General features: G+C 39.2%; 1 protein-coding gene across 1 annotated transcript in view; it reads right to left on the bottom strand.

The window, feature by feature from the left end:
• The window catches only part of LOC146306689 (protein phosphatase 1H-like), a 31,873-nt gene that overhangs the window by 10,968 nt on the left and 1,248 nt on the right, over positions 1-19,657 (bottom strand). The window contains exons 2-6 of the mRNA XM_084711241.1: positions 9,996-10,185; positions 5,639-6,010; positions 2,675-2,787; positions 2,412-2,496; positions 917-1,035 (exon numbers count right to left, since the gene is read on the bottom strand). Coding sequence (XP_084567367.1) covers positions 917-1,035; positions 2,412-2,496; positions 2,675-2,787; positions 5,639-6,010; positions 9,996-10,185 — 879 coding nt within the window. The remainder of the gene's footprint in view (positions 1-916; positions 1,036-2,411; positions 2,497-2,674; positions 2,788-5,638; positions 6,011-9,995; positions 10,186-19,657) is intronic.

Genomic DNA, 19,657 nt, shown 5'->3' with positions numbered 1-19,657 from the left:
AAGTCAGAAAATGATGAAAAAGCCTAAGCCTAATGTCTTATTTTCCTCACAATGCAAAGTTATTCACTTTCCTGTCATAAAGGAGTAAAGAAACCAAAAATATTCACATTTAAGAAGTTGAAGTCAGAGAATTTGGACTTTTCTTTCCTTAGAAAATTATTCAAACTGATTAATTGATTATCAAAACAGTTTCGGATTAATTTAACAATTGAAGCTCTAGTATTATGTTGTTAGCAGTACCGCAACTTGAGTATTATGTTTGTCAGTGTTTGAAATGTTCAATAAAAAAGAAAACACAATACCCAGTCCTTCTGAGACATGGACAAAACAGAAAAAATGACTCCAAACCGCTGGATGTGAAGGGAAACAACAGCGGTGCATGCAGTGGCACATCCTGGCTGGCACATTTCTGCTCCAGAAGAGCATTCTTATAGTGAAATATACATCACACACACACACACACACAGAGCACTGTGCTATTTGTGCCTCTGTGTGTCAGTGAGTGAGTGTGTCAGTAAAAGCACATCTCATTACTGGCTTCCACTGCAGCCACAGTCAAACAGCATGGTGCCTTGCTAACCCACATAACAGCGCACATACAGGACCATCTCTGCTCTGTCATTATATCATATCGACTGAGGCTGCTCCCTCATTAGCCCTCTGCTGCTCTCTCCGGCTCGCGCTGTATAGGAGAGCAGGCAGCAGTAAAGGGGAGATTCAGACTAATGAAATCTGTTCCAGATTATTGTTTCATCTAAGGTGGATGCGGCTGGAGAGTCTGCGCTCCCACAGCATTAGCAGGTTTCATTTCTCAGGTGTGATTCACGGTAAGGCAGGCCATTCATATTAGGCACTCATTTCGAGGTCGCAGAGGTCTGCTCATTGAAAATAGGGTGTCGAAGAGAAAACGACTTACCATCCGTTCATGGTGAAATCTCTGTAGAGCATCCTCTTGCCCACCTCCTTTCTCTGAACTCTCCGGGGAAATTCCAGGTGCGTGAACTCATTTCCTAACAGGTGAGGCTGCATGAAACCCTGGAGGACAGACAGAGACGGGCTTCACGTCAGTCAAGCAGGTAAATGTGTGGCAGATTTGCAGATCAAATGGAAGTCATCTTCCATCACTTGGGGTTTTTTTGTCCACTGACACTTCGCTCTGTATGAGCCCGAGTCATACTGGAAATTTGAGGCTGATAAAACATGACATTTAATTCACATTTTGGGGCGAGCACTCACAATGGTCAAGGCTGCTGTGACGGACATATGCTGAAGGCTTTTATTCATGATTGAGGGGTGAGTTTTGGGGCCTGTTAGTAGTGGACTGTTGTTAATGACTTGATAAAAACAAAAATGTCAGAAGAAAATAAATGAGTGCTCAGTAAATTCAATGTCAGTAGCACCTTGGAGGATTTCAAGGCACTTAATATGAAGGCAATGAGTAGAGCTTGTTCCTTCCTTTGTTTTACACAAAAACAGAAGAAATGTGAATATACACATGTATAACACATCCCATTCTTGACTGATGTACAACTTGTGTTCCTCAACAGTCTGGAGTCTCTGTTGTCTTATTTTGCTTTTCATAATGCACCATTTATGTTCAATGGGAGACAGATTTGGACTGCAGGCAATAGATTGGTTATACAATTGAATGGATTGAAAATGTGGCCACGCCAATGATTTGTCAGGTTCCACTTTACTCTTACATGATACAATACTGTTTCATAGATATCTGTGAGGAAATACACGCAGACAGAAAGTATAAAGTAGTTTGATTTTCAACTGTTTATCCAAACGTCTGTTACACGTTTATTCATGAAATCGAAAAGAAAGACACAAGCACAGACATATGAATCACTGCCTACTGACACTGACTGTAAAAAGGTCAATCACAGCCAGCTTTTCTCAGCTGACAAGTCTGTTGAGCTGTTACACAGCTCCATAGGAACCTGACGGGACTTCAGATGTCTTGCTGATTGTGTTGCTTGTTGTGTGAACACACAGCGAGAAACTATGGCCTTCTACAAGGGGCACTGCTTCTCTGGTCAACTGCTGTAAATAAACTGAGTTCAGGTACCGGGGTCTCTGTGCACAGAGTGTGTACTTTTATTTGTTTATTTTACATTAGACTTTTTAGACTGAGTTGCACCAACAAAGATTATTTTAATCAAATATAAATTCTTGTCAGAGTTTAGCAAAACTAGATGTGTGTTTTATATTTTACTTATTTTTAAAAGTTATTGTTTTTGGTGCAACCCCAGTCTTTCAACGGTTATTACAGTATGAACAGTACAAAACAAAACAGTGTTATGCAGGATAACATGGATTTTTGTGGCTAACCTTATTACATATATTTGTCAAGATTCATGTTACACTTGGGACTAAAGAGCAGGCATCATACAGAGTTTTCTTACCAGGAACTGGAGTCGCTGTCGTTCTGATTCTGGCGTGAACTCCGTCGACATGGGAATGATCTCATTATTTCTAATGATGATAGCCCTGCAGACAGAGAGTTGGGAAAGTAATGTAAATGCAGCCTTACATTCAAAACAACGATAGGCTCCAGTGGTTGAAGCTCAAACTGTCTTTGGTCCAGCATGTTCATTTTGTCATAAAGCGGCTCAGAGAATGAGACAAAGAGAGAATCCATGTAAGAGATGTATTTAAGTATACACACCTGCTGTCACCTGCATTCCCAACATATAGTTTTCCCAGCAGGTAAATCACAGTGAGGGCTGTACATCCTCCTGTGACGTTATAGACTTGCTTCTCCTTCTCAATCTGGGCGTCCTGGGAGAGGGCGAGACGGAAAGACAGTTTTGTCAATCTTTAATGAAGCATTGCTTAAGAAGACAAGAGATAAAAAAAACAGCTTTAAAACCTCCCACGTCCACCCACATTTGACGGTAAAAATTACGAAATGTCGATGTCAAGTCAAAATCCACGCTGTGAGCAGCCCACACAGGCAGAAATATTGGCTTTCGTCTATTCAATAACATTCATAAAAATGATGATAAGGCCATAAGGGGAAATAATCAGGCAGAGAAAGTGAGCAAGAGGCAGGACTGATAAAATCTGATCAACTTTTTAGAAAGACAGACGATGTGTGGGCCTCACTGGAGACTATTGACCTGGTTTAACCAATCAATAGTCAACATTTACCACAAGTGCTTGTTTACTGACCATGTTTTCAGCAAACAAGAGCTTGTATTGCATGAATAATGTAGAGAATGACATGTGAGAACATTTGTTTCTTAGCATGTCAGAGTTCGAGAAGCTTCATGCTGATCTTACATGAAGACATCTTAGTGCACATTTTATTATTTAGTATTTGTTGCTTGGACTCCTCAAGCCTCCTACAGCGGGAAAATAAACCCAATATATTTTTCTACAAGACTAAACCGTGCAGACAGACAGAAGTCTCTGATGAGCAGTTCTTCCCTGCAGGTGGACTTCTTTCTGCAGAGGCCACAGCTTTAACTGATGCAGTGATAATCTCCAACAAAGAATGTGAAATCAAGTGTTAAGAGCGCTTCTTTTTACACCAGGGAAAGTGTGGTGGTGGTGGTGGTGATCTGAGAGGAGCTTTCACAGTGATCTTTTTAATCTGGGTACCACAGGGTCCAGTCTGAGCAGCGTGGGCTGTTTTCCATCGCCATCTAGTGGTAATATCGCGTACACTTCTATAGACATCTTTACTCAAAGCAATTTTAAAGAGACACATAAGGGAAAGGAAACGACAGGGAAACACACAGTTGACTGATAGAAAAGAATCTCTGTATCACCATGTCTATACTGTATTATAATGCATTATAAACACACTTGTCTTTCACTGTGTTTATAGCTACAAGCACTCATACATATTCACTGCATTATAAACATACCAATATGTTTTGCTGTGCTTATAGCAATTTATAATTATAGTTATAAGCATTTATACGTATTCATAATGTATAACAACAACCACTGCATTATAGCAATAATTATGAACACTGTTTAAGAATTATCTTAACATTATATAAGGTCAAGTATCACACAAATTCATAATTGCTGATCACTGATATTTTTATAATTCTCTATTATACCTATAACTATAACTATACCTTGCTGACAGCTATAATGTATTATAAGTATGTTTATAATGCATTATAGACATAGGCATCACTGAAAGTGTTACCAGAATCTCATTTAGATAAAATATGGTCTGCAGATTAATTAAAATGTTTGGGATATATTTGGTACCACTAAACACATGGACTTCACTTTAGCTGTTTCTTCAATGAAAAATATGAATTTCAGGCAAATGCCTCAAATTTAAAAGCAAATCATTTGGACATATTGAGTCAGATGCCGCCTTTGAACTAGACAGACTGACGGAAATCCAGAGTCTGATGTGTGCGGCTGAGTGGCTTTTAGCCAGAAGCCATTGTTTCATGACCCAGCTGTCTGAGGCCAGATGTCTAAATAAACTGTAAACATAGATGCTAAAGGTTGAGGTCTGCATCTCTGTGAAGTGTGTGTGTGAGTTGGTGAATATGAGGTCAGAATATCAGTGTAGCATATGTCATATTATGACAGCAAACACAACAAGGAATTCAGCTTTAGTTTATCTGTAATTATTTGCATGTGCCGGCTCCTTCAGGAAATACATTTCCATATCTGCTCAGTATTTAGGCAAATGTTTACTGCAGACACACACAGGGTGCTACTGCACAAACAGACTGTTTAATGTACATATCATGTACTCCACTGACATTACTTTCCTTCGAATGAGAAAAAAAAAAAACATGGTGAGACAACGCCATGTCTTTCTCCTCATACAAATAAATTAGATGATTCAATCAAATTAAAGAAATTAGAGGATTCATAAATCTTGTGATCTTATTTTTCAATGGCATGCTTCATTCAAGATACTACATCTAATTAAAGAGAAATGTAAAGTCTAAAACTCTGATGCATATTAACTTATTCATAACACACATCTTGCTGTCTAGATAGGGCCACAAACAGATGACATGTATATAAGTGCTTGACTTGAACTTAAAAGTCTTCTTGTACCAAAAAATACCTCAAGTCACTTTTTCTCTCTCACTTTAAATCACATAAACTTGAATAAACAGAATGATGATGCACTGAATGACCATTCTATCACTGAGGTTTGCGCGGTCTGGCAGCTAGGATTTGGTGATGCGGTTTGTTTGTCTCAATAGACGCGAGTGAATCATCATCATTTAGAAATGCGATCACATTGCTGTATGAATTGAGATCGTCATTTTTAGTGATTAATCGTGCAGCCCTGCTACATAACACATTGCGTGTTGAAGCAGATACATTAATGATGATGCTCTCACAGTCCTGCTTATCAATATTAGTGGGTAAAAATGCACAATATGAGGACCCTTGAAACCTGTTCATCTGGTAGGAATACAGCCTTTGTTAGTCATTAATCACACCTGTGCTTTTCTGGATATTTTCAAAGTGTGGAACTTCCATTAGAGGGGAAAATAGTGAGTGTGCTACAGTGACTGATGATGAAGTGATGACAGGGTCAGAAAACTGATCCCTGTGAGAACACGATGATAACTTTTCTCCAACCTCAAGGCACATTACTCTGTGTGAGTCAGAGTGGAGTGCCTCTCACCATCTCTTTGAAGGCGTTCTCTATGGCTCCGATCACCAGGCTCTCATGCTGGATCTTCTTCTCGGTAAAGAAGCGCGGCGGAGGCGGGGTGCTGCACGGGGAGCCCGGTGCGCCCGCAGCCCCGCGCAGCGAAGCGGCCCGGGTCAGGGCTCGGTGAGGGCCCGGGGTGTTTCCCTGGAGGTAGGGGTTGTTGTCGGGCTCCTCGCCCAGGACGGTCGGGGGCGGGGAGGCCATGTTGCGCAGGATTTCGATGACGGCCTGGAGCTGGCAGGCGATGTGGTGCTGCAAGAGGCGGGAGGCGACGACTGCCGCGCCTGAACCAGCGTGGCCATCGAACAAGGCCCAGTAGTGGAACACCAGCCCTTCACTCTCCTGCAAACACAAAATATACAGTGATTTTACATCAAGCAGCCAGATTTAACAGCACAGTTACAAAACAACAGTTAAATTAAACACAATTACATTCACCCACATAATCATGACAAAAATGATAAAGGGATTATATTTAATTTAGCTTAAAAATGCAAATTCATACCCACTAATCAGAATCCCACTGCTACTCCTGTCACTGTCAGATCAGGGTTCTGTAGAGGATTAGCATTCACTACACTCTTAGAATCAAAGATACTAGAACCATAGAGGGTTCTTAGGTTTGTAGCCATAATAAAACGCTTTTGGCTCCTGTTAGAACCTTGTATAAAGGTGGAACCCTTTTAGAGAATTCTACCTCAAACCTAACATGAAGGCACATACTTAGAACCATCTGTGAAAGGTTCCACCCAGAGCCCCCTATGAGAGGTTCTACAGAGAACCCTTCTATGGTGAATCCTCTCTGGATGTTCTCTCCAGAACATTTCCACCTTCTAAGGGTGCCAACAAGAACCCACCCAGTGGATTCAACTGAGAACCTTTTTTAATATTCCAAGGGTTTTATCTGGAACATACTTGGAAGATGCCATAAAGCAAATTTTCATATTCCAAGGGTTTTATTTAGAACCCACCAAGCGTGTTCTACTGAGAAAATGTTTATATTCCAAGGGCTTCATCTAGAACATACTCAGGGGGTTCTACTGAGAACAGAACAGTGATTTACATATGAAGTCAGAAGAAATAATTGCATTTTAAATTACATTTAACTCCTCAATATATTCTGTTGCTGTCCAGAAACATCTGTCTAAACTTAAACCACACCCAGACATATATTTTAAAGTCTGGACGTGGGAAAAAAGTCATTCCTATTATGACTTTTTTCCCACGTCCAGACTTGCTGTTGCTGTACTGACTGTTTTTCATGACTTTGTAACAATGCGGTGAAGCCCTTTTATTGTGTATTTATAAAGGAGAGTACAAAGGAGGCACTGTACCAAATGTCAAAACACTGGATATTTAGGAATAAAATTTTAATATCATCTAATATAGCTGTGGGGGGCGCAGTGCTGCCTCAAAGCAAGAAGGAAATAGTCTGTCTCTGTGTGTCAGCCCTGTGACTCGTCCAGGGTGAACCCCGCCTCTCGCCTAATGTCAGCTGGGACAGGCTCCAGCACCCCTGCGACCCTTCAAGGATAAGCGGTTACAGAGAATGAATGAATGAATGAATGAGTAATACAGATGTTTTCTAAGACAACTTGGCAGTCCTTCACAGCGATGAATTATATTCCAGCGAAAGCAAGACACTGATGGGAAACACATAGTCACTTTCTCAAACAAGTAGGTCAGAACTGATATGAATCAGTACTGAGAGAAAATTATTCTACTGCCTTTTGTATCAAAGAGAAATTGTGTTTTAATTTAAGTTTTGACCTTATAGTAAAACAAGATAAGTACAAAAAGTAAAAAAAAAACACACACACAACCTCGCAATCACTTGGGGCGAGCCCTTAAATAGTATCTCAATATTTCAAGTATTCTGCAATAATGACCTTCTCGAAGACATGACAAAGTTATTTTTGGTTTAGAACTTATCCTCGGTGCTTCTGCTCGAGGTGGAGAAATTAATATATCATTAGTTTGTTGTATTACCTCGTTTAGCTGTAATGGTCTTCTCCCACTTCATACATATTACTGTGATTTATTGTACATTTGATCCTCTGTAACCAAACCATTCCCACATTTCTAAGGTTCCTTCTCTTTTCAGAACTTACTCCTCCACCATGGAGAAATCTTATTCTCACTTTCAGCCACGCTTGTTGTTGCTGTGTATAACCGTATGACTTCATTACGCCAAGAAGCTGGAATATTGCCATTATCGCGATCGTAACCTGAATATTTATTGTCATATAGAAAATTATATCAATATATTGTGAATGATGTGATGTGACACGCCACAAAAAATGTCACACTCCTCTTCAGCATCACATATTATTATAAACTTACTAATATATCATAATGAACCCTCACAAAAGACATGAACGGGGATGTGGCAAAATGGTGTGTCTATCTGCATATGCGTGCGGGGGAAGGAAGGGTCAAGTGGCATGAACACTAGTCTTGCACAGACAGACGTAACCACAGAGGTCTGGCTCCTCACATGATCATTGTGAACCAACTGCAATCGGCAGCTAAGCCCACAAGGCAGCAGCAATGCCCCTGCAAAATGAACCTTTGAAAACGTAGGTAGCGGATGTCGCAATACCGACTGAAAAAACTGGTCTAATGGCAGGTTTGAAGCCACAGAGCACATCCAGTGAGTCAGACTATGTAAGCACAGACACACTGCCGCTGCCAAGGGTCGGGAAATATTTGAGGACAGATTGACCGACAGAGTGACTTAAAGAACTGCTAATCGCAGCTAAAACCAGAAACCTTAATGATTAATGCTGCTCTTGACTTGATAGTAAATGTGAGTCATCTCTGGGAGGACAGACCCAGGAAAAAAACATCATGACTCATCCTGTCCGACGGTGTGTGGGAGCCGCAGAGGTCAAACCTCCTTCTCTCCTCATGTCTCTCTGGAGGCAGAACAGCACCAGGCTCCTCCCGCTCCTCCATCACACACTCTGCTTGGTATCACCTGACCTTGACAACGTTCTCTGTTTAGTTTAGTTTTTTCTTTTGAATTAGCCAGTCACTTCCTCACAGATTTATGTGCAAGTTTTCCCACGCAGCGCAGAGGCTGTAACCAGGGAAACATATCACTTTAGATGCAAACCTTAGGGAGTTTTTGGATGAACTCTAGACATGAGGTTAGGGTTCGTTACGATCTGTCTCAGCTGCTTCCTCTAAGAGAAATGTTCCCACAGTTTTCGTGACTGGTGGCCAATTTGCAGAGGTGGAACTGAAAAAACATCATGAGAAACACTTGTAACAATGAAACAATTCATTTTAAGATTTTTAGATGAAAGATTACAACTGTAAAACTCCAATCCTTAATGAAACCTGCTTTCTCCTGAGATAATTTTCCCTGAAACATTCTTCTGTCTTTAGGTTCAGGGTTTGTTGACACGATGGACGGTCAACAATGAATTTTACCTTCTCAATTAAATTGTCAGCTGAGGTTGAGTTAACCGACTTACTTACTTTAACTGCTTTATTTCACCAGGATAATACAGGTGAAGATGGTAGGAATTTGCTCAACTCCTCCTCCTCCTCCTCAGGAGGCGCTCTGAGTAGAGTTTGTGTCAAGGTCCATGTTGTGGTTCATGTAACCTGTACAGTGTGAACACACTGTGCTCCAGGTTCACTTAGCTTAACCTTTGCCATTGTAATTTAGCCCTCTAAGTTTGCCATAGACCAATCATATTCTAAAGCACTGGGATTAGGGATGCACAACATGGTAAAAATGTCATATAGTGATTATTTTTACTGATAAACATGACAAACATGTTTTCTTACATCTGGAGAAGAAGATTTTTAGGCCAGGGCATCTCTCTGCAGCACTACAGTACCTCATTATAACTTTGTTTTCTCACACATTTTTTCTTTTTTTAAAAATATTGCTATTTGGTTCTCGTTCTGTAAGTTGATCATACTCTGATTAATTACGCAACCCCAGCTGGAAAGCTTGAAAAAACAAACAGATGTAACCATGGCCACTAGTAACATTATCAAGATTAATGGATAAGGAGTAGTTTGGTCCAAGGAAAAAAAATATTTCTCCAGAACACAATGAAACGATAATTTGTGTTTTCAGGATGAGATACTCTCCAAGCCAGGACCGGAAGAAATAAAGCTCCACATATGCAGCACTTGATGCGAACATGCACTCAAACTGTTTACGGCTGAGTAGCTCCACTACTTAGGTCAATGCCTCCTGTGTATGCACGTGTATGCCTGTTTATAAATGCATCATGTACACTGTACATCCCTTTGTGTATACATTCAGTGGAGTGTGTATTTGTGTGTGTGTGTGTTTTCTTACCTCTCCCAGCTTGCTGTACTCCATACGGAGCCCGAGGCCCTCTCCGTTGGGCAGGGAGTTGCGTCTCTTGGCGGTGGGGGTCTTGCTGGGTGTGGAGGGAGGGCAGTAGCTCATCGGCCTCCTTCTCGCTACGACCACCTCGCAGCAGGCCTGGTCCTCGTTCAGAGCACTCTTACCAGCATTGATCACCCTGCAACGGGAAAATGATGCACTTAGGAATAATTAGAACCATAAAGGGTTCTCTGGCTTGGCCCTACAGCAGAACACATTTTTGTCCCTGATAGAACATTTTATAAAGAGAGTTCTACCTAGAACCCAACATAAAGAGTTATACCTGAACCTTTTGTTTGTTATATTCCTAGTTTTATTTAGAACTCACTTAGGAGATTCTACCGAGAACCCTTTTTTATTATGATACAACATACCTTTGACGAGTTGCTTTTTTGAATGAAAAGAGTTCCTAATAGTCTTACAAAGAACCTTGATTAACCTTTTCTTCACAAAAGGGTTCTTTAGAAGCAAATGGTTCTAGGTAGAGCCTCAGCCCTTCAGGAGGAATCCTTTCAGGTCCTTATTTCTCAGAGCGTACAGGTTGACTCATATTTTAGCTTGTTTAACGAAAACCAGAGGTCCTATTATATAAAAATCACATTTGGCGACACACTTTAGGCGTTCATTTTTTCCGGCTAAATTTTTGCTACAAGCAACAGATGCAGCACTTGCTGTGATATTCCAGTCTGACAGCTGTGGTCCGGAACAAGCGGGTGAATGAAAGCCGACATCAGATGCTTTTCGTCAGATGAAACAGCGCTGCGGTCTTTCATGGTTATTATGGCTCACTGCAGGATCACAACAATTAGTCTGAACCACAGCCTGAGGTTTTTATCTGTTCAGCCAGTGAAGCAGCAGCTTTTGTATGTTTCATTTTCCTGATGAAGATCAAACACGAGAGCTCATTTGTGGCGCTGCTCTGCTGGGAGGGTCCTGATGCATTGGGACAGTCGCTTCTGGGTGACTTGCAAGTCTTTGTTTGTGTGTGCCTGTACATACAGGCCCAAAGCTGTGTGTGTGTTGTCTTATTCATCTTTTGTCTCTTATTTAAGCAGGCAGACCACAGAGAGAGAGATGGCACCAAGAAGACATGGAACCCAGTAACAATTAAGGACAGCCACACAATAACTGTGTGGTTGACATAAAAGTGATGTCTATATTTCTTTATTTTAGATTTCAGCATTTGCTTTTTTGTGTTGTCATCACAATCAGTTTAGGAAGCTCACCAGTCTTAGCTCAGTTAACTGTTTAATTATATTTTCTATTAAGTTTTGAGTTACTTTGATACCAAACATGGCCTAGTCTTCTCCACACTAGAGATGTTCTGATACTATATATCCTTCCTGTTACTAGACTTAGCAGTATAAAGGAAGATAAATCCTGATGAATGTTCAATCCCGTCAAAAATACAATATGAAAGCAATTTAAGACCCATGTCACGTCCATACTGGCAGTGTTTTTAAGCATGGTTTGACTAATGTTAGCTTAGCTCATTAGGCTAATGCAACAAGGACAGAAACAATGATGTAGCTAAAAACAACTGAGGGCTCCTCTGGGGACTTCCACTGCAGACAAATTACATATTTCTGGATTTTTATTACTTCCTGTGTTGTGCACTCTGACAAATTATGACAGTTTACATTAGTGTTCACTGTTGGCTCCATGTTAGTTTTGTTTTGTACTTTTGTCACAGTGTTATTAATAACTTTTTTCCCCTAAAACACATTCAAAAGTGACAATAAAGTTACTTTATAAAAGTAATATTAACTTCATAGTCTAATCAATATTTAAGACCTGTCAAAATTGTACTGAAGCCACTTTATGACCCCAAACTCTTGAGATTCTAGACTTTTTAAGGACCTGCAGAAACCTTGTAATTAGCAAATGGTGCAATGCTAACAAGCTAAGCTGCTGAACATGGTAATGTTCACACATTGGTAACATTTAACTCAAAGCATTGCTCACAGAGCTGCTAGTATGGCTGTCGACCCTTAGTCTTATTTCAAATTGCACCATGTAATTCCCCTAGGTTGCTAAACCCTTCAAATCCCTCCCAAAATAACAACACCACAACCTTGATGTTTGCAATGTTAGCAACGGCCCAGGCTGTGAAAGCTATCACATTACTAAACGACGACTGAGCATAAATTTCCACATTAAAATTTTGGCACATTTCTGGATCACCCTAATCTTTTACTGGTTATCGCAAATGTCATTAGACCTGCTGAATAATAGCTAATGACAGAGCTCGGGCCACTGATAAATAGTGGAAAAAATGAGATTGTGCAGACAGCTCAGAGACTGGCAAGTCTGACAGACATCTCTGGAGGGTGTATGGTGAATGTGTGTGTGAGTTGAGAAATTGGCCTATTTTTAGACACAGACTGTGGATGTTTTCTGCTAGGCAGTATCACTGCCTGGTTCTCTGCCTCAAATGCTTGTTAACCTTAAATAAAAAGAGAAAGACAGATACTTAGCACTGTTTATGCATGTATATGAGCATATATGTAAATATTTATGTACGTAAGCATATATGTATTTTATATTTGTGATTGTTGCAGTTCCAATTTTTCATTGTCACATTGTTTTTATGTTGTGCTACATACTTAACTATGGCTATGGCTAACATACACAAATATGTGCAAATAAAGCAGTTTTGAATCTTTGAGAGAGACGAAGAGAGAGACAGACTGAGTGGGAGAAAGAGAGAGGTATTGTCATGTCCAAGAAGTCAGGATAAGTTATGTTTAGTTTTTGTCTTGTGTCTATGTTGTCTCGTGGCTTCCTGTTTTATTTTGACACCTAACTCTCCTCTTGTTTCAGGTAACTTGCTCCTTCCCCCTTGTGTGATCCCACTGGTCTGATTGTCTGCCCTGCCCTGATTGTTTCCACCTGTTTCCCATTACCTCATGTGTGTGGGTATATAGTCTGTGTTTCCCTTTGTCCTGTGCCAGTTCGTCTTGTCTTGTGTGCCAGAGAACCCATGCCTGTTTGCTCCACAACCTTTGTCAAGTCAGGTTTCGTATTCTTTGATACTTTGTTTTGCCTTATGTTATTTTGATACTTTGCCTTGTTATTTTCCTCGAAAGAGTGATTTTGATTTCTTCAGTGTTTATAGTATTTTTCCTCATCAGAGTGTTTTTTGTTAGTTTGAGATCTTCCTCGATTGAGTGATTTTCCTTTGATACTTTGTTATTAAAAGATATTATATTTGACCTCGTCTCCAGAGTCGTGCATTTGGGTTCAGTCCTAGTTCGGTTGTGACAGGTATTGTCTTAAAAGCCTCTTGTAGCCGTCCACTGCACCTGTGTGGATGCTCTCTGGGTTTTAAGAAATAGAGGCTGCACTCAAAAAATAATGCTTTGAATGGACTTAATCAAATAATGGAAATTATTTCTACATGATTAAATGGCTTTTTTTTTTTTAGCATCAAGAGATTCTGTTGTTTCAACTTATTTTATAGTTGTGGAATTACACTAGTAAATGAAGTTAATCCAACTCAAGTAAATCAAGTTGCCTCAAGAGATTTGCTTAATGCTTTATTCTTTATGAAAGAGAGCCACTTAATCACATGGACATAGTTTACATACCAAATCAAATTCCTTCAACACTACAAATTTGTTTGTCCATCTTAAGAGCTGCTAGCCTGATCATTATGACAAATAAGATAAGAACAAAGAGGGAGAAAACTATTTTTCTTATTCTGCCCCATAAAGATTTTGAAAAGCATTGTATTTTATTTTGAAAAGCGCTGCATTATATTTTGAAATGCATTGTATTTTATTTTGAAAAGCAACGTACTTTATTTTGAAAGCACTGTATTTTATGTCTGCATTTGCCAGTGGGTCGTCACAATGAGAGTAGGCAGAATAGTGTTAATTCCAGAAGTGACTTGATAATGAAAATATGTGCATCCCTGACTAAAACAATGCAAATATTTCATAATGAAGTATTTGTTACAATTACGCTAATAATTTGCATAGAGCACAATGCATTAACAATGGAACTGGTTGCCCTGTTAAGTCATGTCATATCAAGGGGTTTTTTGAGCTGAAACTGGCACTACTTTGGTTATAATGTGTCATTCACCATGCACACATTGTATAAAAGACACCATGCCTACAGGCTGGCCTGCACTGTGATTACTCAGCTCTGCTTTCAAACCTAATATGTTACCACTGCAGCCATAATTACAGTAGAAAATGCCCCCTGAGTTATTACGGTCATAAAACACTCTGACACATCGACCACTTTTGAGCTTGTTGATACGCAGAAGTCCAGGAAGCCTTTGTCTGCTTCATGTAATCTGTTGTCAAAACACCGAGTAATGTGATGACCTGTGATTGTGTGTGGTGTGATCATGTGCTGCTGATTTTACATTAGGTGTGTGTACAAAAATACATGTTAACCCCAAATGTAAAAACTGCAATGCTTTTAATAGGTTAAATCAATAGTGGATCATTCTGTGCTACTCTATGTCACGTGTGTGTGTGTGTGTGTGTGTGTGTGTGTGTGTGTGTGTGTGTGTGGCTGAAAGTACTGTTGCATCTAATTTGTCCTCATTTCACCATTTGCAGGAAGAATGATAGTCATTTCATTTCCCTGCCAATCAAATTTTTGTTCCATTCGGAACAATTAGCTTTCCTCCCATTAGGAACAAAACCTAATTTCCCCCTCCATTGTCAGACATCTAATGGCCTCTTTGTTTCTCTACCCTCAGCAACAGATTCTAGGCCAGACATTGGCCCCAAGGATGAGATAATTATTTGGTGATGCACAATGGTTCATAGCTTTGCCTCTATTTAACTTGCAACATCAAAGGAACAATAACAGCAAAAGAGCTAAAACTTACTTAAATACTAAAACAGTTTGAATTTAGTATTGTTTCTTAAAGGTTTTGGTCAGTATTGTACCACCGCCTGAATATATGAGATAAGAAAACACAATGGCAAAATGGGAGAGTTTGAATGGGATGTAGTGAGTGGATGAGTTTAGATATCTTAGTCAATATGGGACTGTGATGGACTGTTTTCTAGGGATGTAACAATAACAAAAACTCACAATACCATGATAAAAAGGCCACGATACAATATTTATCACAATATTAAAAAACAATTGCCAACTTGAAAAATGCCCTTTATTTAAAAAAAAAAACCCATAAGTACAGCCTTTCTTGTTCAAATACAATTTTCTTTTTAACTTTCCTTATAAAGTGCTTCTGTTTTCCTGCTGCTCTCTAATAAAATAAAATAAAAGTAGCCAGCCATTACCTAAGGATGTGCAAAAAAACAGCAAAACAAAAAGCCCACTGTTAAAATAAAATAAAAATAATAAAATCATTAACCATGCAATATCATGGTATATACTGTCATAGACTGGTACAGTACCAAGACCTTTTTTGAATCACAATATCGCAATATTCAATATATAGTTACAATCAATAAAAAGTTAAATAAGCACTTTCATGGCTACATATGTATTGTGCTGAAAGACTAAACAAAAAGTCAGACTCCTCACCAGTTTTTGATTTGACATGGAAACAAGTTAGTTCAAGTATTCGAAGTATGATCATGTAAAGGTAAAATCAGACTCTTGTTTCATTCTGTCTGGTTTATTATTAGCTTGGAGTAGCCAGGAAGAGGTTAGACATTATTGTATATTTTCAAACAGTAACTTAAACTTTTGCTGATACAAGTAGGGTACAGACTTTTGGGGTACAGACTAATCCAGTGGTTTTCAATCTTTTTCTTCCAACGGGACACGAAAAGGCAAGGTAAAATCTCCAGACACAGCTGTATTTATATCCATGCAAAACAGCATCCAAATGCAACCAACAAACGGCGGCCAACATAATTAACATAATGCCATTTTAGGCTTTAAACTTCCCCAAATCTAATAAAGAGCATGACATAGATGCTAATGTTACCCTAAACTTCAAAGTAACGCTCAGTTGCTAGTAGCTAGGTCGTAAACAAGTTAGCTGGACATGCTAACATCTGCAGTTCACGTCGGTGTAAACAAAGAAACTTAAACTCCTTATACTTTTGCACTTATGTTTTTGCTTTTTAAAAGGTCTAAACTGTTTATACATAGACTATTGCTCTTGCTACAGTCCATTGTAGCTACAATCCTTCAACATATGCTTCAAGTCTGGCACTTGACAGGTTAGTTAAAGTCGCTAAATTATCATTAGACAATCATGTATCTGTAAGGGGTTTAGTGGACAGTCAGTTCTGAGCACAGGGACAAAAGATTTGCTTAAAAACCTTTGAGTTATCTTGGATTTACCTCTAGCCTATTTCGAAAAGAAAGAAAGATCACTGCTGAAAAAAATGGCTGCTGTAATGACAACACAGTAGGCTTTAATTACAGATAAACGCTGACACGAGCTGAACTCATTAACCACACCAGTCCCTAAGAGACACTTCATGCCTGCTCGGAGTATCAGTGTGAGGTGAGTGTGTGTGTTTAACACAGAGGAAGAAAGAAAAAAAAGAAGGGAAGATGTGATCACAGACCCATGCAAACTCCATGTAAACAGTTTAATTAAACTGTTACTTTAGCCTGGTTATTCACAGTGACTGGGTAATAGTGTGCTTTCTGACATATGTGTATCGAGAAACAAATAATTTCCAAATCTTCTCATCTTTACACAAGTATTATTCTATTATAATCCAGTGGGAGAGAAGAGAGAGTTGGACTAGTTCTAATAATAAATGTCTGCAAGAGAACAACCTTACAGGATTCAGGATGGGAACAAACACAATTCAAAGGACCCTCACTTCACAGCAGAGCTATTTAAAAACGTGTCATTAAATACAATGCCGTATTAAGCACAGAAATGACATGTATCGGTATGGCGATGACGCATTTCTAATAGCATCTGGGTATGATTCACCACTTTACTTAAGGAGGCACAAATATATCGACTTATGTAATATAATGAGGACGTAAAAGGAGTTAAATTCACAGACCTCTAGGAACAATTATAAGACAATGTTTCATCAGCGGTATCAGTGATACTATCGTAGTATCTACAGTGCAATGCAAGTCTTTCTCATTATCTACTTTATTATCAGTTACTCAAGGAACTATGTGATAATTATTGTTTAATTAGCAGGTAGTTCCTGATTTGTGCCTATCGTATCGTGAAATGTTAACCACACATTTTACTGATATCAGGGCGGAGACTTTTGTGACAAATTAGCGAAGGGTGGAGACAAACGCAGTGGAAAAACAGTTGATCCAGTGATACAGTAGCTAAAAAGGCTGCCTGTCCTTCAGACATTTTTTTCCTCAGTAACAAATGCAATCATGTTATGCAATCCGTGTCAGGGGGAGGCTGTGGCGTAGAGTTTCGTGTCTATCATGTATTGTTTTTCAGTATCTTTGTTAAAAAGCAACAGAGACGCACAATGGGATGCCCACAGTGCCATGTATCATGCACAACAGTAGTGAAATAATGACACACTCGCTCAGAAAGTGACTTAGTTGGTCTTTTAATTGTGTTATGCTTATATGATTACTGTATGGGTTGGATATTATCTGTTTTATGCTCTAATTTGATCTTTTTTCGTCTTTTTCTGTCTCTAAGCGAACTCGCCAAGACAAATTCCAATCAATCATGTTCACATGGCAATACAGTATTTAATCTTGAACCTTGCTTGCTGTGGTCACATTGTACTTCTTGACTTGTACTATGCTCTTATACTGCAGATAAGGTATTTTTATTTTACAGAGGTTCCAGTACTAATTTTTCTTTCCCGATACATGAAATACCGAATACCGATCCAATATCAGCCGGTGCATTAGCACAGCTGTACTAACCCTGTATGGATATGCTAAGATTGTTATCAGTGTTGTACGGCGTGGCTCAGGTTAAAGAACTGCTGCACAGGACTCTAATGGGAAGTAAATTCAGGGCTAATAAATTATGTAATGTTGGCTTGGTGCATAGACTCACGTACTCGCCAATACCTGATGAATTTTAGGCTGCATCCCATAAAGATGTGTCGATTTGATAGTCAGCATTGGGACTGGTCCAATACTGGTCAAAATCACTGGATCAGATTTTTTTTGGGGTAAAAATAACGTATAATCTGATACGATCCATTAACCTAACTGATCACAAAAAAAAAGGTTAACTATACTTTGAATAACGTGCTGTAAAGATAGACGAGTCACAAGAAACAAAGAATATTTGTTTCAGTGTTTGAGCATGATGTTTTTTAGATGGCTAGGTTTAACAAAGTGCATACATACCCATTTATTATGAACAGTAGTTGTTTTCAGAGAGGGAAGAAGACAGTATCATACATGTAGTGGCAGAGACATATCTGATGTTGGTACTGGTATCTAAACAAACCTTGATAGTTTGTTATTACAATCTGATTTGCACTTCTCAGTATCAAACCTTAGTATCCAGGGTTTCTCTAAGCTTTTATAAGAGATTAGTGTTTTTTTGTATCGAGTCCCTGTGCAAACTGCTGTGTGAAATGTGACATGATGACAAGAGCACAGATGGTTCCCCGCTGTACTATCTAGATGCTGACAGAGGCAGCGATGACAGGCATCAAAGAGCAGCAAACTCTTCACTTAGCTGCGTTTTAAACCAGTCAGCACTGAGAATGTGAGGCTGCATCTTTTTGAACTGGTTTCCTACAGCAGAGCCTATAGAGGCTGTTAACACGCAGTCACACATACGGTGACACACGGCCAGGCCGGCCATAAATAGATCCCAGTTGTAGACTAATACCCAGATGCTGCTGGTGGAAGGTGCATCATCCTCTTGCACGAGAGAACCAGCTTGGCCTGTGATCCTGTGGATGAATGCTGTCACCCATTTCTAACAGCACGCAACTTATATTTGATACAAAGCCTCAAGAGTTCAGTGCAAAACGGTGATGCATGGTTCAAAAGTCCTGCTGGAGGTGGACACAGGTCACAGCTACCGACACAAAGAAAACTGGTGGCAAAGAGGTGGCAAAAGTACACACAATCTGCATTGAAAAAAAAAGCACTTTTGTAAAAGAAAAAGGTAAAAGCAGAAACACATATTCAATTTCTTTAGTAAAAGTGAAAAAGTGCAGACTCTGAAAGGTGCAAAAGTAAAAAGGACATTTGTATTGGCTGGTTTCTGTCTGGGCCCACTGTTTTTCTGGTCGACTGTCCCTCTCTTTGTTTCATCTTGACGGTTACATCTTGATATGCTGTCTTCTCCTTGTTATGTAGTTGTTTGTGCAAGAACACCTTTTTCATTTTGTCATTTTATTCATCTTGTGTTTATATCATTTACTGTATTGTTACGTTCTTTTTGTCTTGTTGTTGCTTTTACTTTATTTTCCATCTTGTTACGTCTTTAACGTTGGTTATTGTCATGTTGCATCTTTTTCGTCCTGTTATGTCTTTTATGTTTTTTTTTTTGTCTTGTTCTGTCTTTATTGTTGTGTTATGTATTTTATGTCTTTTTCATCTGGATGCACTGTTTTCGCCATGTTGTCTTTTACGTAGTTTTTCATGTTAGGACATCTGTTTTTAATCTTGTCTTGTTACGTTTTATATGATTTACCATTTTGTTTTATCATTCGTTTGTTTACCTTATTTTTTGTCTT

Source organism: Lutjanus erythropterus, chromosome 22 (genome assembly GCF_056507025.1).
Source record: "Lutjanus erythropterus isolate fLutEry1 chromosome 22, fLutEry1.hap2, whole genome shotgun sequence".
Classification (NCBI taxonomy): Eukaryota; Metazoa; Chordata; class Actinopteri; order Lutjaniformes; family Lutjanidae; genus Lutjanus; species Lutjanus erythropterus.
Note: the sequence above shows the minus strand (reverse complement) of the source record. Positions and strands in the feature narration are given on the sequence as shown.